Raw genomic sequence first — 25,684 nt, 5'->3', positions numbered from 1 at the left:
CGCCCCGCGCCCCGCCCCCCGGCCGCCCGGGGGTGTGTCTGCGCGGCCGCGGTGGCCCGGGACGCGCGCGAGTGGCGGCGTCACGCTGGCGCCCTCGCCCCTGCGGCCGGCCCGGCCGCTCCCCGCGCCCCTTTCCGGGCCGCACGTGTCAGGACCCCGTTTCCTGGAGGTCACGCCGAGCGGAGGTCGCCCCTCGGGCCCCGGAGCCCTGCTCTTCCTGGTTCAGACACGCTGCCTGGGGCCGTCGTGCTTCCCCGAACCACCGCCTCCCCTTCGGGGCCGCTCAGACTCTGCGCCCCTTCCCTGTCCCCTCCTCCATGCGGGCTGGCCGGGCTGGGAGTGGCAGACGGACCAGAGGAGCCCTTCGGGTCGAGGCCTAGCTGGGGAAGAGCTGGGCGGGAGCGGCGCTGGCTGGGCTTGGGGAATTTTCTTGCGCGCAGACCTGTGCTCACCCCCTCTGTGCGGGGAAGCCAGCTTCCTGGTGGCCTGCTCCCTGGGCGGCCCCGCGGCGGGGGCCTGGCAGAGCGGGTCGGTGTGTGTCCCCGGAGCCTGGTCTCGTCCTGACTGTTGCTGTCCAGTGCCTCGGGCCTGGGGGGGGGCTGGTGTGGCACCTCCCCTGCTCAGCCAGCGCAGCCCCATGCCTGCCCGGAACCCCGGGAGTGACCTTAAGTAGACCCCTTTAGTAGACCGGGATGCAAACTGCTGCAGGGTTGGGCCGGGTCTGCCTCCTTGCACGTCAGGGGGTGCAGACACACTCTCTGCTTCCCTCTCCCCCCCGCCCCCGGCTCCCCATTCCCCCTTCAGAAGCAGGGAAGAGGTAGGAGGAAGAGGCCTTCAGGAGCCCAGGAGGGCAGAATCAGCCGCTGTTGGCGTGCTGCCCTGCGCAGGGGCCCTCCTGCAGCTGGTGCTGAGCCCTCTGGGCCTGGCCCTTGTTGCCTGTTGGCCGGGCAGTGGGGGCGGCCTGAAGCACGCAGGGTGAGGGGCACAGCCGTGGAGCGTGGCCTTGGGGAGGCATCGTCCCCGATCAGACCGTGGGAGAGGCCGGGTGTAGGCGAGGAGAGGCACATCCCCAGACTCCCTTGGTTCCTGCTGGCGCAGAGCTGCCCCCCCCCCCGCCCCGCACTGCCATCTGCACAAGGAGACAGGAGACCTGAGGGGCTGGAGAAGGTGAAGCGGCACGCATTTAGGGACGGGTGCAAAGCCCTGTGGGTGGCATGCCCCTGCCCTCTCCTGGCGCAGACTAAGCCGAGGATGGGGGATCAGGGCGGGCGGCTGAAGGGCCGGGGAGGAAGGGGCCCTGGGCGCAAGGGAGCTGTCAGCCCGGACGGGTGGGCCAGATGAGAGCAAAGCCTGTGTGAGTTGCTGGTCTCCACGCGGCCAGCCTGGCCCTGGCTCTCACCCAGACGGGCAGCGCCTCTCGGATGCGGCTGGAGTGTGGCTGGCCCTCGCCGCCTTGCCTCATGCCCTTCTCTGCAAGTGTCCTCACTTCCCAAGAGCACGGGCGCTCTCTCTGACGTGGAGACAGGGTAACCTGGGGTCCGATGCTTGGAGCTGCTGCGGAGGGTGACTCCACACCCTTCCCAGTTCGGGGCTCAGGGCCGATGCTGGAAGGAAGATGCAGGGGCCAGCAGGTATTCCAGGGGGAGAACGGAGCCTTTCTGGTGTGTAATTCTTGAGCCCAGTCCGTGGGTGCAGGCCCTGGGCTGGCTCGCCCTCTTGCCTGCTCTGCCCCCACGATCTGGCTCTGAGGATGGGTTCTCAGTTTAGGGGGCCCCGTTGCCTTCCAAATAAAGGCTGAGCTCACAGGGCCCCAATGGCGCCCCGATGACACATACCCTCCGGTGCGGGTGCTGGGCTGACAGCAACCATGGAGGGTGGGGACCTCGGGGTGCACTTTGCTCCTGGATGCAGAATTCTGCATTTGTTGGAATGCATGAAAGCCACCAGCCTCATGGAGTAGAGGCCCAGACCTGGTGGTGGTTGGGCTGTGTCGATGTGACCCAAGCACGGCCCTTTGTAAATGGGGGGGGGGGGGGGGCAGAGCATCCTCTGCGGGCTCCAGCCTCTCCTTTCCTTTTTTTTAAAAATTTTATTTATTTGACAGAGAGAGACACAGTGAGAGAGGGAACACAAGCAGGGGGAGTGGGAGAGGGAGCCCGATGCGGGGCTGGATCCCAGGACTCTGGGATCATGACCTGAGCCAAAGGCAGACGCTTAACTGAGCCACCCAGGCGCCCCAAGCCTCCCCCTTCCTGCCTGCCGATTGAGGGAAGGCGGCAGGGGCGGGGGGGGGCGGGCAGACTTGGTGCGAAAGTAAGAAGACTAGGAAAGAGTGGGACCTGCCCCCCCCGCCCGTCCCTGCAGGCGGGACTTAGCTCACCCCCACCGCCCCCCACTTTGTGTCGTCCCAGCCAGGCCCCCAGCCTACAATTAAAGTTGTTCCTCCGAGCCCAGTGTCACCACATGGCCACCACTTTCTCACACATTTATTTTTCGGGGATCGGATGAGGAAAGGTCACGTGAGGAACAGCCGCGTGGACTTCAGACTGCAGTTCGGTTGTTGTGTCCGTGGCCCATTGCAGGGCCGAGGGTCGGAGGCCGAAACTGCTCTCCTGACCCCGCCCGGGGCTTGGGGCTTGGGCTGCTGCCTAGGGTTTATTTTGAGAAAGAAAAGCAGATTAAAGGACAATGAAAAGGCTCTTTTGAGAAGCAGCTTACGGTGAGGTGTGCAGGGAAAGCCAGCCCTTGGGCCGCGTCCCCACGGCAGCTGGCCCAGTCCTGTTCTGAAATTCACGGCGGTCCCATAATATGGTCTGAACGCGGTAGCATGAGCCCGGGGGCCCTCCGCTGTCCGGGGCCCCAGGCAAGCCCACCGGCGGGCTCGGGAGATGATCATGACCCTGTGGCTGGCCTGTGCAGAGGCACACACAGTGGGGGGCAACCAGAGAGACCTCCAGTCGGACGGTGGGCCTGGGTCCCTGGCCACTGCCCTCCTGCTCCACCAGTCCCCACCTGTGCCTTGTGTCCTCACCTCCCCGGCCAGAGGTGGGGCTTGGACCTTGAGCCTGCAGTGGGCCCAGAGTGGCCTCGCCCCAAGATAGGAGAGAGTGGAGAGGCTGGGCTGGCCGGGGCCTGGGGCAGGGTGGGGGTGCAGGGGTGGGGCGGCGGGGGGGAGGTTTGCTGCTATCTCATCTCCCTCCCCACCCCCACACACCGGCTGGCGGGTGTGTGGTGCCCTCTGGGATCCTGTCTGAACTTCATTCTCTGCAACCCCACTTCTCCCCCTTTGGGGTCGTGAGACATTTATGATTTCTTCAGCAATGGGATTCTCTTGCTAAAGTCAAGAGCGTAAGCAGCGAGTGTGGCCAGCTCCGGTCCCGGCTGGCCTCTGTGCTCTGTCCCTGGGTCGTCCGGGTGCCCCTGCCCCTGGAACCCCTGGCATTGGACCTCGGCAGCAGGACCCTCGGCTGCTGAGTGGGGACAAGGAGAAGTCAGGGTCCATCCTGCCACTGCCCTTACCCGCTGGGGCTCTAGCAGGCCCCCTACCCCCCCTCCGGAACCTCAGCTTCTCGTCTGTGGAGCGGGAATAGTGGCTCTCCTGGGAGCCCTGTGCCCTGAGCCTACGCATGGGAGGGGCTGTCTGCTGGGCTCCTCCTCAAGTGCTCTGTGCAGCCCTGGGCCCTGCCTTCCAGGCTGCAGACCTGGGAGACTTGTGTAACAGGGTAGAGGCCCAGAGTCCTCACGCCGGGGTCGCCAGGTGGAGCACACACGCGGTGAGGGACCCCGGAAGCCAGTAGGCCCAGCTGGGGGTGGCCAGAGGGCAGGGGCTTGGGGGGGGGGTCTGCCTTCCAGGGAGAGGGCTCCCTAAGCTTGGGACAGAGCACAGGATGTGCATGTGCGCTCGCAGGCCGGGACTGGCAGGAAGGAAGGAGTAGGCGGTGGTCTCTGGGGGGCACCGACACAGGGCACCTCTGCGATCTGGCCCCCAGACCCGGCGTCAGAGGATAGGACCCAGGGTGCGTGGCACTGGGGCCACTGGCCAGGGTACGTGACCTGCCCATCCGGCCGCCTGGAGGCTCGCTCACTGGGCAAGACCCCCCCCCCCCCCCCTCAGCAGCAGCAGGGGGCCGCTCTGCAGGCCGCCCCGGAGGGCTTGGTTCAGCTTCACCTCGCGAGCGCCCACTGTGCCCTGGTCCCCGAGGACACGGAGAGGACCTCAAGCAGACACCTTTCTGTCTGTGGGCTGTAGTCTCAGAAGCAGCCGTGAAGAGGGGGGCTGAGGGTCCTCTGGGCGTGGAGCATTTCCCACACGCTGCCCCTTCTCCTGCCCCGGGAGGGCTCATCTTTCCAGGGTAGCTGCTAGGGCCAAGGGGCTGGGGCTGGGCGGCCTGCTGGAGTCTGGTGGCTTCTGTTGGCATGTGTGGGCTGGAGGGCAAGAGCCAGAGCCCAGCCCAGCTGCACTGCCTGAGGCTGCCGCACCCCCCGTAGATGCCGGCCGGCGGGGCACCGTCCTGTCCTGCCTCACAGCGCCCTCCCTCCAGGACAGGGGGCAGGGGGCTCAGGCCTCGGGGCCAGTGGGCACTGCCCTCGGTGGGATCCCTGAGCTGCGCCCTGCTGTCGTGGCCTGGGAGTCGGCAGCAGAGCAGGAGAGGTGGGTTTGGAAGGTGCTGCCCCCGTGGGTGCCCCCTTTCTATCTTGGGCCAAGCACTCAGCGGCTCGTTCTCACCCCCCGAGGGCGGGGCCTGCCCCTGTGGGGCGGGGGGTGGGGGCTCTGCTGAGCAGCCCGTGTGGGACTGGATGCGGCCGTAAAGGGTCTGGAGCGTTTGCACCCCCCTGGTCCCCGGCTCAGGCCGAGTCAGGCCGGGCGCGGGTTCTCCTGGCTTAACCCTAGGGGCACCTTATTTCTGAATGCTCAGAAGCTGAAACAGCCCTGCAGTGGTTCACCCTGTGCCTGACCAGGCCCCCGGGGTTGACCTCGAACTCCTGGCTCGGTACCCCCTGAGATGCAGGGGACGATGGTCCCGGGTCCCGACATGTGTGCGCCTCCACTGATGGGTGTTGCCCCGCCCCCTCGCAGGTATGAACGCGGCTGTCAGAGCTGTGACGCGCATGGGCATTTACGTGGGAGCCAAAGTCTTCCTCATCTACGAGGTAAGGTGCGGGCCAGGGTCCCGGGCCCCCCCACGGCGGCTAGGCGGCCTGTGTGCTGGGCCCAGCATGTGGGGAGGAAGGACAGACCCCTGACCACCACTCATGGTTCAGAGAGCAGGGATGGGGACGTGGAGGCCGGTCAGGATGTGTTGGGTCGGGAGGCGCTGGGCCCCGGCTCTGGGGTGCAGGTGGGGAGCCCATCCTGGGTGCTTGTGGGGCGGGCCACGGCCCTTGAGGTGCAGGGTGGGGGGGAGCTGTGGCCCTCAGAGGCCCAGGACCTCATCCCCACCCACTGTCCTTCCAGCCCCATCCTCCTTGGACCCCAGCCCTGCTGCACCCTTCAGCACGCACAGGGCAAATGGTGTCCAAAGTACCCATAATAACAGTGGGGGTGACAGAGCATTCTTGCTCTATATCTTGTTCTGGCTGAATGCTGCCCCCTTTGCCTTGCCCCCCCCACCCCATCCCTGTTTCAGATTTGAGGCTGATCCTCCAGCCTGCGGGTTCCCACACCCACACATGGGCACCAGCTCACACACCCTTGTGGAATGTTGCCTTGTGGTTTTTTGGCTGTTGTGTTATTTTGTTTTCACTTTTTGCATAGACTGTAGCGAACCCCAGCCAGTTCCGTTTCCCCAGCTCTCCTCCTCTGCCTGTGGGCTGTCCCCGTCCCTTCACCTTGGCCCCAGCTCAGGCCGGTCCACACGCAGCCCTTGGCTGCACGGGGATGTCTGAGTAGGTGAACCAGTGAGCAGGTGGGCGGCAGGCCCTCCCCTCAGACCAGGCTTGCAGAGTCTCAGGAGCTGGGCAAGGGGGCGCACGCCTGGTAATGGTCTAGAACCTTCTGGGTGACAGGGGAAGAGTCTCCAGGGACTGGCTAGTTCCATGCACAGGGAGGGGTGGGTCCCGCCCAGGCTCCCTGAGCTTGTGTACTTGTGACATGTGCGTCCTTACCTCCATGACTGTGACCTGTTTCTTCGGTTAAGCAGGGATGTTAGGGCAAGCTATTGCAACATCGTGAATGAATGCGCTTTTCACAGTCCTGACACCGGAGGGTCGGGAAGCGGGCCTGCTCATACAGAAATGGCCCAGGAGCCAACACTGGACCTCGGGGCTCAGAGGTGATGCAGGGAGCTGCCGTAGGGCTGGAGAGGGAGAAGGGTTAGGGGGAGGGCGGGGTGACACACCGTGGGTCGAGGTATGCAAAGACATTCTAGAAGTTTCCAAGGCTAGGAAAGGAGGGCTGTGTCTGTCAGACTTTGACTCTAGCTGAGCTGACCGGCCACGGTCGGGTCTCCGGGGATGCTGGGTGCACAGTGGGGCAGGGGGGCCAGGCCGGCACTGTGCTTGGGCCCTGCGCCCAGTCCTGGGCTTCTGTGGGTGCAGAGCTGCCTGTTCGTAGCTGCTTGCTCTGGGCGGTGTCAGCTGTGGGTTTTCAGGTCATTTTCTTGCTTTTTCTGGTGCCTGGGTGGGGGGGAGGGGCTGGCTTGTGTCCTAGTGGCAGAAAATTCCTGAGGGAGATGGGGGGGAGGGTCCCGACCAGACCTAAGCAGGAGAAAGCAGCCTGGTGGTCCCTCAGGCCCCCCTGTGGCCCTGGCAGGGTGGGCATCTGCCCTCCCACCCCACCGCCAGGAGCCTTTGCCCGGCCTGCCCCAGGGCCTTGCCGCCCAGGCCCCTGCAGGCCCAGGTGATGGACGACAGGGTGAACTGGCCTAAGGGGAGGAGGCGGGGAGGGCTGCAGGGCAGAGGTGGCCCTGCTCCTCTCAGCGCGGTGGTGCCGCGTCTTTTTGCTGCTCATAAACGCACATGCCCTGTGTCCAGACCACATGAAGAACCCTGACAGTTAAGAAAGGGGTAGGCCACGTGATGGCAGAATGGGCAAGACGCTGGAGCCCGCCTCCTCCCAGGACCCCCGGTGGCTTCTGTCCTAGGAACTTCCAGTTAGAACCACCGGCAGGGACCGACACACCCTCGGAATGGAGACTGGGCCGCGGGGCGGCGGCGTGCAACCGACGTCCGGCCGCGTTGCCCGTTGGCGAGGAGGTGGCCACGAGCACGTGGGGCTCCGTGTGGGTGTGCCGTCAGCCTGGCCACACATCTGGTGACTATGGGGCCCCTGCTCGGACACGTGTGTGTTCTTGGCAGCATGATCTGTGAGCCTCAAGCTGGAGAGCGCCCAGACGTCCATCAGCAGGGGACAGATCACAAGCCCATGGGGCCGCGGGATGACGGTGGCGCAGGAGCGGCCACGCACCCCGGCACTGGTGGTGTGGGTCCCCCAGATGCAAAGGGCAGACGCTGTGGCCGTCGGTACCCAGAGGGGGCAGGACAGCAGCTTCTTCGGCGGGAGGCTCTGGGTCAGCAGGCCGCTGGGCGCTGGGCTGCTGAGGTTTCTGGTCTCAGGGACGTGGCGTGCGGGGCTCGGGAGCTCGTCAGGCCGGCCGCCGGCGAGCCTCTGCCGTGTGTCAGCTAGTCAATAGGCTCTCCAGCCCGGCAGGAGGGCTTCTGGAGGGGCCAGCTGGGCGCCCTGGGCTGCTCCCTCTGATAGCCCGAGACCGCTGGCCAAGCCCAGCTTTATGTCCCAAGGCCCTGGGCGTGGGGGAGCCTTGGCGGTCAGGACCCTGCCAGCCACATGGGGTTTGGGCGCCACGTCCCAGCGCCCTGTCCCAGTCGACGTGCCGTGGGCGCCTGGCTCACGCGGGCCCCCCTCTGGTTTCAGGGTTACGAGGGCCTCGTGGAAGGAGGCGAGAACATCAAGCAGGCCAGCTGGCTCAGCGTCTCCAACATCATCCAGCTGGTAAGGCCTCAGTGGGGCAACCCCTTGGTGCCCGTGAGCATGCCCATGCACGCACACATACGTGGGCGCGCGCACACACACAAGTAGACAGGAACGCCGTCCCACAGCGGGCGGGCTCCAGGCTGACTGGCCATCGGCTGCTCTGGGGTCATGGGGACACGATGGCTCCAGGATGGCTCTGCTGCGAGATGACGCTCAGTCTTCAGCGAAGGGTGGGCAGGGAGGACAAGACCCTTTGGGAAAGGTGTGCCACGGCCTCCGAGTGGCCTCTCCCACCCTCTACCTGGTCTTCCCCTCGGTCATCGTGCTGAGCTTCCCAGTGACCGAGGCAGCAGGCAAGCTGGTGTCTCTCCCCAGCTTATAGGGGGCAGGGCCATTCAAGTGGCCGATCATCATTGGAAGGCACAGGTGGGTCAGCGGGAGCAGTGGGGGGCCAGGGCTGGACCCTGGTGCCCAGGCACGGCCAACCCCGCGGGCGCTGCCCACCCCTCCTGCCCAGGGCAGGCATTCCTGATGGACTCCACTCCCCCAGCCACCTGTGGATAGGCCCACTTTGCCGTCTCTGCTCTGGTCTGTCCACTGGGACGTGGATGAGCCTCCTCCTTGGGCTTCACTAGACAGCCCCCCCCGGCGCTGTGTCCTGGAATGGGGCTGTGGCCTGGTCCCTCAGGCCTCAAACCCTGATCTGGCCATCTGCTCTGCTCTGACCCTGTGTCTGAGGATGGCCGTGGCCTCTCTGTTCTGGGTGAGCAGCCCTGGGGAAGGGGCTTTAGGCTGAGTACTAAGCTGGGCTGTGAAGCAGCATCGAAGGTAGGCAGGTGGAAGGGGCCGGAAAGAGCTGGTGTTTGGGGAGGAGTGGGGGCCCAGGGCATGCAGGCAGGAGGGGACAGAGGGGCAGAGGGGGCAGGAGGGGCTCTTGGGAGGAAAGCTGAGCATCTTCAGGAGGGCCGCCGGGAGGCTCCCTGCCATCCCCCCTCCCCGGCCCCAGAGTTCACTGTGGGGGGCAGACGAGGGGGGATTTGGCCTCTGCCTCCAGGCTGGTGCTGCTATACCAGCCCCCGTCAGTCTGGGGCCCGGGGCCCGGCCTGGCGGGTCTCACGAGCAGCGTGGCGGGACACGGGGCAGTCTGCTCTCCAGGTCTGGCCAGAGCACAGCGGGCCTGCAGGCGTGTGCCGTGGCTGCGTCCTGGGGGAGCCCCGGACCCAAGCTGGCCGGGGCCGCGCTGCTGAAGGCGTGTTCCTCTTGCGGCGGCTCAGGGAGCTCCCTGCGCTGGTGGCCTGGTGGCTGGCCTGTGCGCGCGTGCGCACGTGTTACGGGTTTCAGAGCCTCCTCCCTCCACCACCTTGTTTGAACTTCTGAGCCTGGCATGGGGGCATTCTTCTCCTCACTGTAAGTGCGAGGAGGACCCTGGAGCTGGGGCACCTGCCCAGGCTTCCAGAGAAGCCCCTGGACTCCTCCCTCCCTCCCTCTCTCCGTCGGTTCTGCGAGGCCCACCAGCCCCTCGCTGCGCAGCGCCGGGGTCCCCCTGGTGCGCCCGCGTACCCCAAGGCTGCCGTCTCGTCCATGCAGGGCGGCACCATCATCGGCAGCGCCCGCTGCAAGGCCTTCACCACTCGGGAGGGACGCCTGGCGGCGGCCTACAACCTCGTGCAACGCGGCATCACCAACCTGTGTGTCATCGGCGGGGACGGCAGCCTCACGGGCGCCAACATCTTCCGAAGCGAGTGGGGCGGCCTGTTGGAGGAGCTGGTGGGGGCAGGTGGGTCGGGGGCCCGGCACGCAGCGGCCGGGGCGGCAGGAACGGGCAGGACGAGGTCACGGGCACGTGAGGACGCGGGGTGCATCTGCCTGCTGGCTGGGAGGAGAGGGCCTGGCCCGGCCCAAGGTCAGGGCATCCCTGGCCGTCTCCCAGAGCACCAGGTGGCTTCGGCCAGTCGTGAGACGTCAGTGTTTGGGGGCGCAGTGTCAGGGCCCCCCGGTAGCATCCGCCCTCCTGGTGGTGGGCAGCAGTCCCGGGGGCCATCCTGTGCTGTGTGGACACGTCCTGTCTGTTAGTGATTCCCAGAGGTGGGTTACACACCTTGTCACAGTTTGAGGTTGGAAAGCGGCGTCTGGGAGTTGCGTTCAGTCCTTGTGGGGCCCCGGAGAAGGGAAGGAGGGGTGCACTCTCCCAGGCTGCCCGGGAGGTCTCTCGGGCTCAGCCTCTGCTTCAGCTGCCCCACCCCTGCTGCAGGACCCTGGCACTGGGCGGGGGGCTCTGAGCCTGGGACCTGCTGGGGCCCCACGGCCTGGGGGCTGGGGCGGGGCCTCAGGGCTGGCTCCTCGCCCAGGCAAGATCTCGGAGAGCACGGCGCGGACGTACTCGCACCTGAGCATCGTGGGCCTGGTGGGTTCCATCGACAATGACTTCTGCGGCACCGACATGACCATCGGCACCGACTCGGCCCTGCACCGCATCATGGAGGTCATCGACGCCATCACCACCACCGCCCAGAGGTGAGCGGGCCCCCCCGCCCCCCCACGACCGGGCAAGCCTGGGATCCTGCCTTCCAGCCCGGGGCTGAGGCTGCCGCTCTGCAGGGTCAGCAGGGGCCCCAGCTTTGTACGCGGTCTTTGTTAGGCTGCCCGCCAGCCCCGGGGCAGGGGTGCACCCCTCGGGGCGCTCAGACTCCTGGCCAGGGATGGCCAGGCCCAGCGAGTGGCCCTCCGCCGTGGGAGCAGCTCCGTGGAAACCGGCCCAAAGGCTGGGGGTGAACCCAAGGCAGAGGTGGCCTTTCGTGCAGACACCCGGCTGCCCTGGCAGCGGGGTGGGCTGTCTGTGCTTGGGCAGCTCCTGAGTCTGCTGGGTCGCCGGGGCACTTCCGGGGCAGGGCTGGGGCCGTGGGCGGCGTGGCCGTGGGCAGCGTGGCCCCGCTCCCGAGCCCCGAGGCTATTTCTGCTGGGCTGGGCTGTGCAGACAGCTCACCGGGGTGCGGACTGACAGATTCTACCGTTCCCTGTCCACAGCCACCAGAGGACCTTCGTGCTGGAGGTGATGGGACGGCACTGCGGGTATGGGGGGCTGCCCTGGTCAGTGGGGGGAGGGGCTGTTGGGAGCCGGAGTGGGGGGTTGGCACCTCCACGGTGCCTGGAATGGGGCAGGTGCTGACTTGACGCCGTAGGAATGAGAGTTCGGGGCATGGCGAGTCCCGGTTTGGGGGCTGGATGTGGCTCAGAGCCGTACCTCCCCCGTGACCCGGGGTTCGGACCGTGGCGCCGGGCTGCACCCCGCCGCCCACTGTAGCACCAACCCTGTTCTTCCAGGTACCTGGCCCTGGTGTCCGCCCTGGCCTCGGGGGCCGACTGGCTGTTCATCCCTGAGGCACCCCCCGAGGATGGCTGGGAGAACTTCATGTGTGAGAGGCTGGGTGAGGTGAGTGGGGACGGTCTTCTCCCGGAGGTTGCCGCTGCGAGCCGCCCAGACGGCACAGAGACAGGTGTCCCCCAGGGTGCGTCCTTGGGCGGAGGAGGACGGCGCTCAGGACAGTGCCCCGGGCTCAGCTCCTCGTGGTCAGTGCTGACTTGGGGAGGGGGCAGGAGCGGGTCACGGTCATGCTGGCTTCCTGGGGGCGTGGCCACTGAGCCTGAGCCAAGCTTGAAGATGGTGGATGGGACATGGGGCAGTGACCCCAGCAGATGAGGCACCAAGTGGGCCGTGGAGGCGGGAGGGGATGGAGAGGCAGCTGGGGGCTGAGGCCTTGTCCGGGGGACGAGCGGAGTGTTTGGGACGCAGCTCTGGCCCCTCAGGATGGAGTCGGGGTGCTGATGCGGAACGGGCAGACGCTCTGCCCTGGGGACCCCCAAGATGCCCCAGCCAGCACAGGTTGGCCCTTCGGCCAGGGCAGGGCTCAGCGGTGGACAGGAGGGCCCTGAGGTAGGGAGGGGGGCCTTCAGATCAAGGGGCTGTGGTCTGGATTTGAGGTGGGGGGGCCCCTGAGATTGAGCCCCGAAGTTCACACTCAGGCTCAGCCTGCGTCCCCAGCGTGAGCACCGAGGCCGCCCGGGGGCTTGCCCCTTTCTTCAGTTTTGAAGCCCTGGGAGGTCAGCATGCAGGCCCTCTGTCCTCTGAGGGACAGTGGGTGGGCCTGGGGCTGGTGCTCAGTGTCCCTGTCCCCATGGGATGGTGGCAGCATCAGTCCCATCCACTGCCCATGCTGCCCACTGGCCCCTTGCGTTACATCTCTGCCCAGGCTCAGCGAGGCCAAGGGCGGGGCCACCTGAAGCCCAGCGGGTGGGGCTGGCCAGAGGCCCATGTTCTGTCCGTGGGTGGAGTTCTTTCCTTCAGCAGGGGCCCCGTGGCCTTGACCATGGGGAGCGGGGCTCGGTAGCATGGTCCCTGGTCGACCTCGGCCTTGGCTCACTCGCTGTGAACGTGGGGCCGGGCCTTTCTGGAAGGGTCTTTCCTGCTCTGTGAGACCTCGGGCCCTCCCTCAGCTTCCCCGAGCCTCTGATTCCCCACCTGTGAGGTACAGATATTATCCCCTCTCTGCCCCCTCCCCCCGGCTCTTCTGCTCCACCTGCTGCCCTGTCTCTGCCTGTCCCAGCTCACCTCCACCAGTGTCACCTCCTCCAGGCAGTCCTCCACTCCCACCTCTCCCTCCCTTGCACTGGGGCTCACAGGAGCTGCTCTGGCCGTCTTCCCCTCTGAGGCTCTTTGGATGCTGTGGGGCAGAGCGGGGGCTTGTGGGCCAGAGTGAATGTTTTGAATGTATTTGAAGAAATGAAGGCTTGGGAAGGGCTTTCCCCAGAGAGCTCGGTGCCGCCTTCGACCCTCCACGGCCTGGGGAGGGGAGGGGCTCTCGCTCCAGGAAGCCCTGGCTGGGGCCCGGCACCGTGAGGTCACCCATTCTAAGGATAAGGAAACTGAGGCTTGGAGGTGACCTCAGGGTCCCAGGTTAGCTGCTGGCAGGATTGGCTGCGAGGCCTAAGTCGAGGGCCCCTCTGCCCTGCATCCCGGCCGGCAGCCCCGAGTCCTGGGGAGGCTGCCGCGCCACGTGGCTTCCTGTCGTGACTGCTTTCTGGGGAGCACCTGCGCCGAACCCCCGCTGTGCCGTCTGCCTGGTTCCCAGCTCTGAGGGCGCCCACTCGCCGGCGCTCCTGCAGCCCCTCCCCACCCCCTCATCTCAGTCCACCCCTCATCCCTGCTGTGTGGGCTGCGGGCCCCTGGGCGTGGACCCTGGGGAAGGCGCAGATTGCAGCGTCGGGGGCAGGCGTCTGCAGGCTGGCCGCTGAGCCCGGGGCCTCTCTGACCTAGACTCGGAGCAGGGGGTCCCGACTGAACATCATCATCATCGCCGAGGGTGCCATTGACCGCAACGGGAAGCCCATCTCCTCCCGCTACGTGAAGGACGTGAGTTCTGGGGAGGGGGTTGGGTCACACAGGATGGGTGGGGCCTCCGTGGGGGCGGACACCCCTTTATCTCCAGTCCCCAAGTGCTCCTGCTGGGGCCCATGGACACCAGGCTCCTGGGGGGTGCTTCCTCGTTCCCGACGATAGCCAGATGTGGGGTGGGCATGCCGGGGGGCTCCCTGAGAAGGCTGGCCCCAGAGGCCGAGCTGGGCCCCACATCAGTTGGGAGCCACCCATCCCCCGGCTTCTAGTCTTTGTTCAGAACATGTTCCCTGCAGGGCAGGCCCAACCCCCATCCCAGAGGCCGAGTCGAGGCCCCAAAAACATCCCCATGCCAGGGCCCCGCCCCTGCTGGCCCCTCGGTGACAGTGACCCCCACCCAGTGCAGGACTCACAGCGGTGGGGAGTCCTTCCTTGTGACCTCCACCCACCTGCTGCCCTCCACCCCAGGGCCCTGGGCCCCCATCCTCCTGCTAGGGCACAGCCCTGGGAGCCTCTGTGCCCCCTTTCTTTGGCTGCCCAGCCTCTGTGTCCCCAGTCAGGAGCCAGTCCATCCGCTGAGTCTGCACTGACGGCCCAGAGCCACAGGCCTGGTGGAGCCTGACGAGGGGCTGAACCAGGACCACAGGCCGCAGGGACGCTACCATGCAGACCCACACAGGGAAATGCCCACGCTCACGTACTGTGGGCATAAGTCCTGGGCTGGCTCTGTAGGCCCGGGGGGACTCACACCCCAGCATCCCTGAGGATGGGGAGTGGCGAGGACCAGGGTTAGGGGCCCGTGGGGTGGCCACTGAACCCAAGGACCCCCCAACTCTCTCCCAATGAGCAGTTGGTGGTCCAGAGGCTGGGCTTCGACACGCGTGTGACTGTGCTGGGCCACGTGCAGAGGGGAGGGACCCCTTCGGCATTCGACCGCATCCTGGTAGGTGGGGCCCTGCTCTGGCCCTGGGTGTGCACGTGTGGGTGAGTGTGGTGGGCAGCCCATCTCCTTGTCCCCAAGGGGGGCCGTTCCCGCATGTTTCAGCTCGCCTGGCCCGCCAGCCCCCCTACGTGAGGCTGCCGGGGCGCGCTCAGGAGAGCCTCCCGAGGGTCCTGGGACAGCAGGGCCGAGCACTGTCCTGCCCTCGTAGATGAGACCGATGTGTGGCCCCTCCGTTTCTCTGGTGGGCAATGTGGGGCTAGGGTCCTGCGTCTCGACAGCACCCATCCCCGCCCCACGCCTCAGCAACCTAGGCTCCCAGCCCTCCGGCGATGGCTTTGGCAGGAAAGGAGGGGGTGCACAGAGGACAAGGCGCATGGCTCAGCCCTTCCAGGGCCTGACGTCTGGTGGTTCTGAGTCCGGCACCACAGCCCTTAGGGTCTGGGGGAGGCCCTGGGGATGCAGAGGCCTGGATTGTGGCCTGAGCGCCACCACTGTTCTGATCACTGCTGGGTCCCTCCTGGTCCTCTGCCACGTGGGAATCCTGTGCCACCAAATGGGGACAGGGTCTGGGGGCCCGGAAAGGCCCCATGGGTGGTAAAGTGCCCACCCACGAGGGCTGGTCACCCTGGGCCTGGGGCCTGCGGTGAGATGCACCTGCCTGCCCCAGGAGGCCCCGGCGTGCTGCCCCCCGCCCCAGTCCCACACGGAGCAGCAGGGACACTGACCCGCCTGGCTGGGCGCTTCCTGCCCCCTACGTGAGGCTGCCGGGGCGCGCTCAGGAGAGCCTCCCGAGGGTCCTGGGACAGCAGGGCCGAGCACTGTCCTGCCACTGAGCCTGGGGGGCAGAGATGTGCGGGGACGGCTTGGGTCTCCCCTCCCTGCAGGAGAACAGACTGGGCCGCCAGGCTATGGAAGCTGGCGGAAGACACGAGATGCCCGGGTCAGGGACCGCGCACAGCTAGAGCAGCGGCATTTTGTGCTGGTCCTGAGCCCCGTGCCCACGGGCCACACTGCGCACGGTGGACGGCTCCGCTGGCGAGGAGCCTGAGCTCAGGGACCCCAGATACCCCTAATGAGCTGTCCGTGCCATGCTCCTGAGCGGCACAGGAACGGTCTTCCCTGGGTGCTCCTGATGCAGACCTGGGCCGTCGGTGCCTCGCTCGCAACGTGCAGAAAGCCTCGGAGCCCGGGAGCATCGTCCGGGGTGCGGCCGGAGGCCGGGTGGCACCCACCTGACCTCACGGGGCAGGCCACAGTGACCGCAGGCCTTGCTTTCTTGAGCACGGGCTGGACCGTTGGCCGTGCCGGGATCCACATGTGCGATTTGTCCCCAAGGAGGGCCGTTCCCGCATGTTTCAGCTCGCCTGGCCCGCCAGCCCGTATCCACCGTCGGCTCGTGCACGAGGACCGCTGTGACATGGGCCCAAGCGAGGAGCCTCGTCATAGCGGAAAGAGCCCTGGGGACGGGCTCCGGCTTCCACCTGTGCTGTCAGGTGGTGACTCGCTGGGGACGAGCCTCCCTCACGGGGCTCTCGTGGACGGTGGTCATAGGTCATTTCTGGTGCCACCTGTTCTAGGAGCTTCGGCCAGTGTGTGTGCGTGTTGGGGGCGGGGGACGAAGGTGAGGGTGAAGGGACGTCGGGTGCATGGTGTGGGGCCAGCTCAGCGTGGCCCCAGAGCCGAGAAGGGTCATGTGCACGCGGCTTGGGGGGGCGCACCTGCTTGAGACCCGCCTGCCCCTCTCCCCGCTCAGAGCAGCAAGATGGGCATGGAGGCGGTCATGGCGCTGCTGGAAGCCACACCGGACACGCAGGCCTGCGTGGTCAGCCTCTCAGGGAACCAGTCGGTGCGGCTGCCCCTCATGGAGTGTGTGCAGGTGGTAAGTGCTCGCCCGCCCAGGGTGGGCCAGGTGGGGGCTCCTGAGAGAGACGCCCCTGCTCTGCGCTGCCGGCCCCTTCCCCACAGGCCCGCCTGTCTGTCCCTCCAGGCCTCTCGGGGCCCCACCCAGCAGACCTGCTGCCCAGGCCCCTCTGCACCCCGTCTGCCTTCCCCAGGAGGCCCTGTGTGGTGTCCCCCCCAGTCCCACAGGAGCAGCAGGGACACCGCCCCACCCGGCTGGGCGCTTTCTGCCCCCCGACACGCGCGGGGTCCTGCTGCTCCTTTGTTACCTGTCGTGGCCTCGGGGCATCGGAGGCCTGCAGTCCTCTGGGTTGGAGAGGGAGGTGCGAGCATGTCCCCGAGGTGGGACGAGCCCCGAGAGAGGGGTGGGAGCTGCAGAGAGCCGGGGCAGCCAGGGTCGTGGAGCTTCCTGGAGCTGTTGGCCCTGGACTGACCTTCCAGGCTGGGCAGGGTGGGGTGTCTGGGGCAGGATGGGAGGCAGGGGGACGAGTAGGTGGCCAGAGCCCCTGTGTGGACTCAGCAGGCGCGGGGGGACATTCAGGGACGCCGGAGCAGAGGGACTGGGGACACGCCCTGGCTCTGCAGGCGTCAGGGGGTGTGGAGGTTTGGCCTCCCTGATACTTCCCCTGGAAGGCCTCTGGCCTGACTGCTGCTGATTGCTGCCGGCCCTGCTTCTGCTCTGGTGCCGAGGCCCTGCCGGGGCCCCGTGGAGCTGAGGAGGAGCGGGCCCTGCGGGGAAGACCTGGTGGCCGCCTGGTCTCAGCCAGCCCTCCCGGCTGCTGGCCTTGGCAGTGACCGCGGCCCGGCAGGCCCACCGAGTCGGCGGCTGCTGTGAGCGTGCGCCAGGCCTCCTCCAGCCTGTTTCTCGTTTCCGTTAAGACGAAGGAGGTGCAGAAGGCCATGGATGAGAAGAGGTTCGAGGAGGCCATCCAGCTCCGCGGCAGGTGAGGGCCTCCCGGCCTGGAGCCGCAGCAGCCGTGTGGGTGGTGGGCCCACTGCAGACCCTCGTGGCTCGCACACGGCTGTGCCCTGAGGCCCATGCCGCTGAGTGGGAGTGGAACGGCAGGAGCGGGGGCTCAGCGGTCCCTGCGACTGGAAGCCGGCAGGCTGTGGGGTGGACCGGAGCTGCCGTGCTGGGCAGAGGGGAGAGGGCGGCCGGGTGGGGTCTGGGGGGGGCGTCCACAGAAGGAAGCGGCGGAGGCAGGCCTGGAGGGGCCCGGGGGACGCGCTTTGCTGAGCGGGGCGTGCGGGCCACGCTTTCTGCCTGCCCCCAGCTAGGGCTTAGGGTGGGGTAGCGGGCCGCTTCTTCGTGGCTGAGTGGGGTGGCCGTGGCTGTGGCCTGCATGATGCACGACGGCTTCCTTTCCAGGAGCTTTGAGAACAACTGGAACATTTACAAGCTGCTTGCACACCAGAAGCTCTCCAAAGAGAAGGTGAGGTGGTGTGAGCCGCAGGCCCCTCGGTCACTGTCACCTCAGCGGCCGCGGCTGAGCCCGCCCCCGCTGCCAGGGTCTGCCCCTGTCTGCCTGCCCGCGGGGTCAGGGCCTGCCCAGGAAGCAGGGAGCTCCGAGCTGGCCCGGGGAGCCCGTGGACCCTCCCTCCCGTCGGAGGTCTGAGCCGTGAGCTGAGAGGCGCAGCTACTGCTTGACCAGCAGGTCCTGGGCCTGGACGTGACCCTGGCCGCTTGCTTTGCCAACAGCTGAAGGACATTAAGTCAGGCCCACAGGTGTAGGTCAGGACAGGAGGAATCTAGCACTTATGAAAGGTTCTAAAATAGCTAAAAGCCTCATGAAATGGGCTTTCCTCAAAGTAAGGACGACAGCAGGACTTGTTTCCGAAACCCCGGGGACGAGGAAAGGGTCCCGTTGAGACCGTCCCGGACAGTGGGGTCCTGGCCCCGGCTCATCCCAGGAGCTAGTCAGGGATGGGCCGCACCCCCGGTCCAGTGGCGTGGTCTCCCCGTCTGGGACTGTGGCAGTGTGACCGCGTCCGGGCCGGCAGGGCTATGTTCCCAGGACCCGCTAGAACCACGCTGCCTGGCAGAGCCACTGGCTGGCCACGTGTGGCCACGGAGTGCTCAGGACGCGGCTGCCCAGCAAGGGGGGCTGTGTGTGCCCAGCATGCACCGGGCTCTGGGCATGGTCTGGAAAGCTGATGTGAGAGCCTGTTGGGAGTCTCTCACGTTGATTCCAGGTTGAGGTGATACTTAGTTCGTCAGGTTAAACCAACCCTGTTACTAAAATAGGGTCACCTGCTTCTTTGCACTTGATTAACGTGGCTCCTAGAAAACTTCCGTGACCTCCGTGGCCCCCTTCGCTGTGCATCTGTGCTGCTTGCCAAGTGCATGGGGCACTGGCTGCCTGAGCCCAGAGTGTGGCGTGATTGCTGGAAGCTTCCAGACAGGCACTGACTCTGGCCCGCACCCACACCACCGCCCCCACCAGCCGCGCTTGGCTGGGTGCCACCAAAGTCCCGCTGACACCTTTGGCTGAGGCCCTGGCGGGTCACGAGCCGGGCTTGCACCATGGCTCGTCTGGGTCTTGGCCAGACACTCGTGGCGTCGTAGGGCAGACGAATGTCATTCCCAGGGGTGTGCACTCAGGGAAATGTGCAGGCGGCCACGAGACCCCGGGCCCGGTTCCGGAGACCGTGCTCTCGCTGACTTCTGTCTGGGTCTGCTGGTTCCTCCCCGGCCCCGTGCTCACCTTCCTGTCCCCTTTCCTTCTCTGAAGACCAACTTCTCCCTGGCCATCCTGAACGTGGGCGCCCCGGCGGCTGGCATGAATGCGGCGGTGCGCTCGGCCGTGCGGTCTGGCATCTCCCAGGGCCACACGGTGTACGTCGTGCACGATGGCTTCGAAGGCCTGGCCAAGGGTCAGGTGGGTGCGGGCAGCGGGGACGCGGCCCAGCTCCTGCCGTGGTGGCCCATGTGTGTCATTGTGTGAGCCACCCCCAGCTTGCTCACAGCGGACAAGGACCAGGGGGCTCATGGGACAAAGTCACAGGCGATGGCCCAGCTCAGGTCCACAAAGAAGGGGGGTAACAGGCTCTCTGGAGAGGGGTTAGCTCCCCTGGCGGGGGGCCCGGGACCATGCTCTGACCTGCAGTGTGCCGCTCAGTGCCTGGCGCAGCTTCTGTCCCCTCTCAGATGGGGACACCTGTCACCTGAGGAAGAACGGGTGAGTGCCCCCGGCCTGTCCCCCTGAGGCTGCACGCCCCCCTCCCCTGCAGGTACAAGAAGTGAGTTGGCATGACGTGGCCGGCTGGCTGGGCCGTGGCGGCTCCATGCTGGGGACCAAGAGGTGAGCTGCTGGCCGAGGGCCCGGGCTTCCTGGCCACCGTGGGCAGTGGGGGGCGGGAAACCCAGGGAGCAGGCTCAGGAGTGGTGGGGGCTGCAAGGGGACTCCTGCCCCGTGGCCGGGGGCTGGGTCCCCACTTCTAGCTGGTGGCCTGCCTGGAGCGGGCTGCAGACCCTCCTGCCTGCCCCTTGGTGGCCGAGAGCGCCCCGAGGTCACTGTGCCGGGGAAAGCTGCCTGGGAGGCCCCACGCCGGCGGAGAGCATCCTCTCGGGCAGGGAGTGGGCTCCCGGGCGGCAGGAAGCATGCACCCCCTCCCGCGCCGGTCCTCGGGACTCCATGTGCCCCCGGCGCTGAGCCTCTGCCTCGGTCTCTAAACGGGCGTCACAGCACCATGTCCAGGGCCTGCCGTCCCCTGCGCTCAGCTGCCGTGTGGATGCAGGTCCTGGTAGCCTGGCGTGCTGCACCATGTTCGTCTGATGTGTGTCCCCTGCAGGACGCTGCCCAAGAGCTACATGGAGAAGATAGTGGAAAACGTCCGTACCCACAACATCCACGCCCTGCTGGTCATCGGTGGCTTTGAGGTGAGGGCCACTGCTGGGTGCAGAGAAGTCCACGGGCCACAGCCGGACTCCTGGGGGCCACGGGGTCCAGTGTAGGCTTCACAAAGTTTAAATTGGTGCCGGCAACCGGGCGCTGGCAAGGAGGAGGTGGGGGGGCAGGGGGACGGAGGGGAGAGGCAGGGGGAGGTGCAGCAGCTCCTGGTGGGGGTGGGCAGCCTGGCGCGGCGAGCCCCATGGCTTCGTCCGTCCCCTCACGGCTGTGGCCCGACCCGTCTGTGAGGTGGGGTCCCTCGTGCAGCTCCCGGGCGGAGGTCTGAGCAACTCAGCCCGCGCTGGGTGACACTGGAGCTCAGCCAGCCCCCGTAAATGACACCTCCCGTTCTTGCCCTTTCCCGGAGGGGCCCTAGCCCCCTGCCGCCTGCACCACGGGGATGGGTCACAGCAGCGCGGGCAGGCCTCCTTCCTGTCCTCCTCGGAGTCTGGCTTCGCTGGCTGACGGCTGCGCAGCCGGCTGGGTGGGGTCCACCCCGTGCGGCCCTGGGGTGGGAGCAGCTGGGTCCCGGCACCCCGCCCCAGGCACACGCGGGTCAGCTGGGGAGGGGGGCCGAGGACGCCTGGCCTGGGAGCCCGCTTTCGCCTCGCCCTGCCTCCTCCCGGCCCCACCGGCCTCGCGGGCGGCCCTGAGCCCCTGCCCGCCCGTGCGCCCACAGGCCTACGAGGGGGTGCTGCAGCTGGTCGAGGCACGCGGGCGCTACGAGGAACTCTGCATCGTCATGTGCGTCATCCCCGCCACCATCAGCAACAACGTACCAGGCACCGACTTCAGCCTGGGCTCGGACACCGCTGTCAACGCCGCCATGGAGGTGGGACGCCAGGCCCCGTGCGCGCTCGGGCGGGACGTGGGTGGGCGTGGGGCGGGCTCCCGGGGGGCTGCCGCGGGGAGGGAGGCCGCCTGGGTGTCAGGCAGGGCTGTGGCTCTGGGTCCTGCGGCACGAGGCCCTGGGCTGTCAGGGCCAGAACTGACCGAGCGGGGCTGATGCCCGTGTGGGCCATGGGCCACGGTCCTGTCCAGTGAACAGCTGCACGTGGACCAGCTGCGCGTGGACGCGGGAGAGCCCAGGCCCCCGGCTGGGACGTGGGAGGGTGGGTGCCTGCTTGGGGCCCCGTGGGGGCCTCCCCATGGTTCTCCCACCCCACCTGTGACCCCCCGTGAGCCCACTGCCCCCAAGGGGTCAGCAGTTGCGTGTGTGGGGGCCTCGGGCCGACCCGAGCAGCTTCTGCGTGATGCTAGAGAAGGGAGAAAATCCATATAGAACAAACGAGACTATAGGAGCCCCCCAGTCTGCCGACCTGGAGACCCCATGATCTCACACCCCCACCCCTGCCACCTCACCGGCTGTGGGTCGCCACAGCTCCTTGGGGGCTCTGGGCCCCTGCCGCTCACCGGCACCAAACACCGTCGTGTTTTCTTGGCCTCCACGATGGGAAGAATGCTCTGATCGCTGGTGAAATTGAACTTTTTTCTGTTTATTGCCCTTTTGAGGATTTTATGGAAAGTTACCTTTTTTATTTTTTTGCCCATTTTTCTCTTAGTGAGTTTTTTATTTGTAAGTGCTCTTTACAGACAGAAGTAGGATATTGATCCTTTGGCAAACACTGGAGCAGTTTTCTCAACTTTGCTGGTTGTCTCTTACTTGGGATTTAACCTCATGGTTCAGACCCCAGTAACCTACTGGTCTCATTTTTCTTTTCTCAGTTCTTTAACGTTATAATTTCCCTTTCAAACTCTGACCCTTTTGGGTTAGAACTGTCCGGCGTCACTTCATTGTTGGCATCTGCAGAATGTGGACTTCATGTCACCTGGTCCCCTGTTCCCACGACCCCACGGTCCCATTGACAGATGAGAAAATGAAGGCCCAGTGTTTCCCTGGCCCAACATCAGAGCCTCTTAGCCCCGTCCCTGGCCTGCACCCAGTAGGTGCTGCTGACGCACAGTGACCCCAGTTCAGGACCCTGCTTCACAGGGCCCTGCGGGGAGCGCGTGGGGAGGGCTGTGACCCCCTAGGCATGGCGGGGCACGGGGCTGTCCTGGCCTCCGCCCCCTCCACAGTCCACTCCGGGGAGAGTCCTGGGTCCCCGGGCACCGGTGGCTCCCCTCGCCCACGGGGAAGGTCCTGACTGCCCCCGTCCCCCAGAGCTGTGACCGCATCAAGCAGTCGGCTTCGGGGACCAAGCGCCGCGTGTTCATCGTGGAGACCATGGGGGGCTACTGCGGCTACCTGGCCACGGTGACGGGCATCGCGGTGGGCGCCGACGCCGCCTACGTCTTTGAGGACCCTTTCAACATCCAAGACTTGAAAGTGAGCTGAGCCCCGAGCCCGTCTCCCACTGCAGACCCCCCGGCAGGGCTGAGTGGGGTCCCCTCTTAAGGCACACGCAGTCCCCCCACCCTGTGTCTGCGTTTCGGCCGCCATGGTCTCCTGGCCTGGCCCCCTCAGTGGGGCCCTGCCACCACCAGCTGCAGCCCGCAGGCCTCCTCACAGCCCCCGGGGCACCCAGGCTCCAGGGTGGGCCGGCCTGGGGGATTCCTGCCCTCACAGCCGGCTGACTCCCGGCTCACCCTGCCTTTCCCCCGCGCCCTCAGGCCAATGTGGAGCACATGACGGAGAAGATGAAGACCGATATCCAGAGGGGCCTCGTGCTCCGGTGAGGCTGCCCGGAGATGGGCCGGGCGGGAGGGGGTCTGCCTGAGCCACGGTGGGGCTTCGGGACGCAGGCTGCGGGTCGGGGCTGCTGTGGAGGGGCAGCTGGGCAGAGCCAGGCCGACAGGCCTCTCCAGGGGCACCGTGCCCTCTCCCAGAACTGGTCTGTGGCTCGGCCCGGTGGGGGCTCAGTGTCTGGGACGAGACCCCAGCCGGCTCCCACTTAACGTAGGCCCGGCCCTCCTTCCAGAAACGAGAAGTGCCATGAGCACTACACCACGGAGTTTCTGTATAATTTGTACTCCTCTGAGGGGAAGGGCGTGTTTGACTGCAGGACCAACGTCCTGGGCCACCTGCAGCAGGTATGGGCGGGGGGGCGGGTGCTGGCCTCTGCCCCCGTCTGCGCCTGGGCTGCGGGGTCGGGAGGCTCTGGCAGGATGAGGGCCCCTCCCTGTGCACCCGGCCACATGCTCCTCATCCCTCAGCGCAGGTGCGGAGGGCGAGGCCCGGCCCCCTCCGTGCTTGGCCTCCTGTGGGCCTGCAGGGAGCCCAAGCTGTGTGGTTTCCCAGCCCACGGAGGGAGGGCCCCCCTCCCTGGGGGAGTCTGTGCTTGCTGGTGGTGGGCCGCGCCTGCCCGATGGGGGGCCCACGGAGGCCACCCGACTGGATGAGCAGGCAGCCCACCCGCCAGCCTCTGGAGGTGGTTCTCTGGCCGGATTTGGGGTGGAGAAAGAAGGAACAGACTGGAAATACAGGGGGGTGGGAGGGCATGGGGTGTCAGAAGCTGCCCGGGAGGGGGGCTTCCCTGAGGTCACGGTGGGGCCAGGCTGCTGGGCTCCTGGAGCGCCCACCTGCCTCCTCCCCCGCTGCGTTTCCAGGGCGGTGCTCCGACCCCCTTTGACCGGAACTACGGGACCAAGCTCGGGGTGAAGGCCATGCTCTGGATGTCGGAGAAGCTGCGGGCGGTCTACCGCAATGGTGCGTGGCAGGATGGGGTGGTGGCCCTGGGCCTGACCTTGCCCTCTGCCAGGGCCCAGGGTTCAGGGCTGCCAACGAGAGTCTGTGCCCACAGGACGAGTGTTTGCCAACGCCCCCGATTCGGCCTGCGTGATCGGCCTGCAGAAGAAGGCAGTGGCCTTCAGCCCCGTCACCGAGCTCAAGAAGGACACGGACTTTGAGTGAGTGCCTCTGAAGAGAGCGCTGGACCGCCCGTCCCCATGCCCCGGGCCATCCCCACGCCTCCCTCGCCCAGCCAGCCTGTGCCGAGCCCGTCCTGGGGGCAGACGCGGGAGGGACGGCCCTGCTGCCACCCCGGGGCTGTCCCCGGGGGGCTGCCCCTGAGCCCCGATCCCGCCCCGCCACAGGCACCGCATGCCCCGGGAGCAGTGGTGGCTGAACCTGCGGCTCATGCTGAAGATGCTGGCGCATTACCGCATCAGCATGGCCGACTACGTGTCCGGGGAGCTGGAGCACGTCACCCGCCGCAGCCTCAGCATCGACAAGGGCTTCTGAAGCCGCGGCCGTACCTGCCTCTCCCGGCCCCCCCCCTCCCTCCCCGGAGTCTGCGGGCGGGCCGGCGGGGGCAGGCAGGGCTGCGGCCCTCTTGGTCTGGCTCCGGGGCGCTCGCGGCCCTGGCTGCACCCACGCCGCCCGCTGGGCTCTCCTACAACACGGAGCCGCCCGGACACCCACCTTCTGATCCGGGGGCCGTGGGGGCACCTGTGTGGGGACGCTGTTCCCTGTGGGCCTCGCCACGCCTGCTTCTGTGCGCACTGGCCACCGTGCAGCGTGGAGCTTGCCACCTTTTCTAGAAATAAAATCACCCCGACTGTGGAGTGTGGCCAGTCTCTGGACAGCAGGCCCTGGGCAACCTCCTAGGAGGGTGGGCGGCTGGTGGGAGCCCCTGGCTTGCACACACGGGCCTGCCCTCCCCCAGTCTTGGGAGGGCTTCTGAGCCTGGTTCCAGGCCCTGGGTCTGACCTGGAACGTTCCCTACACTGCCTGGACTGGGGTCTCAGAAACAGCCAAAGATTTGGGGCAAGTGGCTGATGTGAGCGAGCACCACAGGGGGACCCTGGTCGGGGGTGGGCGACGGGGGGAGGCCGTCAGAAATGCCGTCACCACTGGGAGCCAAGGGCCAATGCACCACGAGCTCTGGGGGCGGCATGGAGCCTTGCTCTGCAGTGTGGTGCCGGCACCAGGGTCCCCGGGAGGACGAGCTGGACCTAACACCATCTGCACTCTCGGGGACCTCCGTCCCTCCTGAGCTCGCCGCACGATCCACTTCTGTTCCCACCGCCGTTACCTGGACACTCAGTCCAGGGCTGCTCCTGGCCTGCACTCCTGCCCTTGGCACCTGCAGAGGCTCAGGGGAAGGGTCTGGGACCCATGAGGTTTTGTGGGGAGCCCCTGGCCTTGGGGGCTCACAGGCCGCATCAGGGGCTCCTGGCAGGGTATCTCCTGGTTGGGCCTAGGGACCAGGCTGGGGCCCTCTGTCCTCCCAGCTGCCTTCACGTCCCCAAGACCTTGGCAGGGTGCCTTGGTCACTCCAAGGAAGCAGCCGGCATGGTGGGGGCCAGGCCAGGGGACCCCACCCTCCTCACCGTATGGGCCCCGAGCCTGAGGGCTTTCTGGAGCTGGGGTCCCTCTGGTCTACTCTGCCTGCCACGAGTGTGGGTGCTCCTGGGACAGGCCGAGGAGGGGACAGTTCCCCAAGGAGAGGGTCCCAAGTGTCTGAACCTTGAGAGACCAGGGACTAGTTCCTGGGTCCCAGAAACCTGAGTGTGCATGTGAGTGCATACGTGTGCACATATGTGAATGAGTGCATGTGTGCATGCCTGATCGCATGTGTTCATGAGTGCATGCGTGCATGTGTATGAGCATGAGTGCATGTGTGTATGTGTGCGTGAGTGCATGTGTGCATGCCTGAGCATGCGTGAGTGCATACGTGTGCATGCCTGAG

At 66.7% G+C, this 25,684-nt stretch overlaps 1 protein-coding gene across 1 annotated transcript in view; it reads left to right on the top strand.

Annotated features, from left to right (window-relative positions):
- The window catches only part of PFKL (phosphofructokinase, liver type), a 25,328-nt gene extending 773 nt beyond the window's left edge, over positions 1–24,555 (top strand). The window contains exons 2-22 of the mRNA XM_035030067.1: positions 5,078–5,151; positions 7,871–7,948; positions 9,518–9,707; positions 10,279–10,444; positions 10,955–10,999; positions 11,252–11,360; positions 13,242–13,337; positions 14,170–14,262; positions 16,016–16,141; positions 17,041–17,105; positions 17,531–17,594; positions 18,894–19,040; positions 19,393–19,463; positions 19,954–20,041; positions 20,731–20,883; positions 22,216–22,380; positions 22,665–22,726; positions 22,973–23,084; positions 23,601–23,700; positions 23,795–23,900; positions 24,087–24,555. Of these exons, the coding sequence (XP_034885958.1) occupies positions 5,078–5,151; positions 7,871–7,948; positions 9,518–9,707; positions 10,279–10,444; positions 10,955–10,999; positions 11,252–11,360; positions 13,242–13,337; positions 14,170–14,262; positions 16,016–16,141; positions 17,041–17,105; positions 17,531–17,594; positions 18,894–19,040; positions 19,393–19,463; positions 19,954–20,041; positions 20,731–20,883; positions 22,216–22,380; positions 22,665–22,726; positions 22,973–23,084; positions 23,601–23,700; positions 23,795–23,900; positions 24,087–24,234 (2,258 nt within the window). The 3' untranslated portion in view covers positions 24,235–24,555. The remainder of the gene's footprint in view (positions 1–5,077; positions 5,152–7,870; positions 7,949–9,517; positions 9,708–10,278; positions 10,445–10,954; positions 11,000–11,251; positions 11,361–13,241; positions 13,338–14,169; positions 14,263–16,015; positions 16,142–17,040; positions 17,106–17,530; positions 17,595–18,893; positions 19,041–19,392; positions 19,464–19,953; positions 20,042–20,730; positions 20,884–22,215; positions 22,381–22,664; positions 22,727–22,972; positions 23,085–23,600; positions 23,701–23,794; positions 23,901–24,086) is intronic.
- Positions 24,556–25,684: the final 1,129 nt, after the last annotated feature.

Source organism: Mirounga leonina, unplaced genomic scaffold (assembly GCF_011800145.1).
Source record: "Mirounga leonina isolate KUSES-001 unplaced genomic scaffold, KU_Mleo_1.0 Mir_353, whole genome shotgun sequence".
NCBI classification, from domain to species: Eukaryota; Metazoa; Chordata; class Mammalia; order Carnivora; family Phocidae; genus Mirounga; species Mirounga leonina.
Note: the sequence above shows the minus strand (reverse complement) of the source record. Positions and strands in the feature narration are given on the sequence as shown.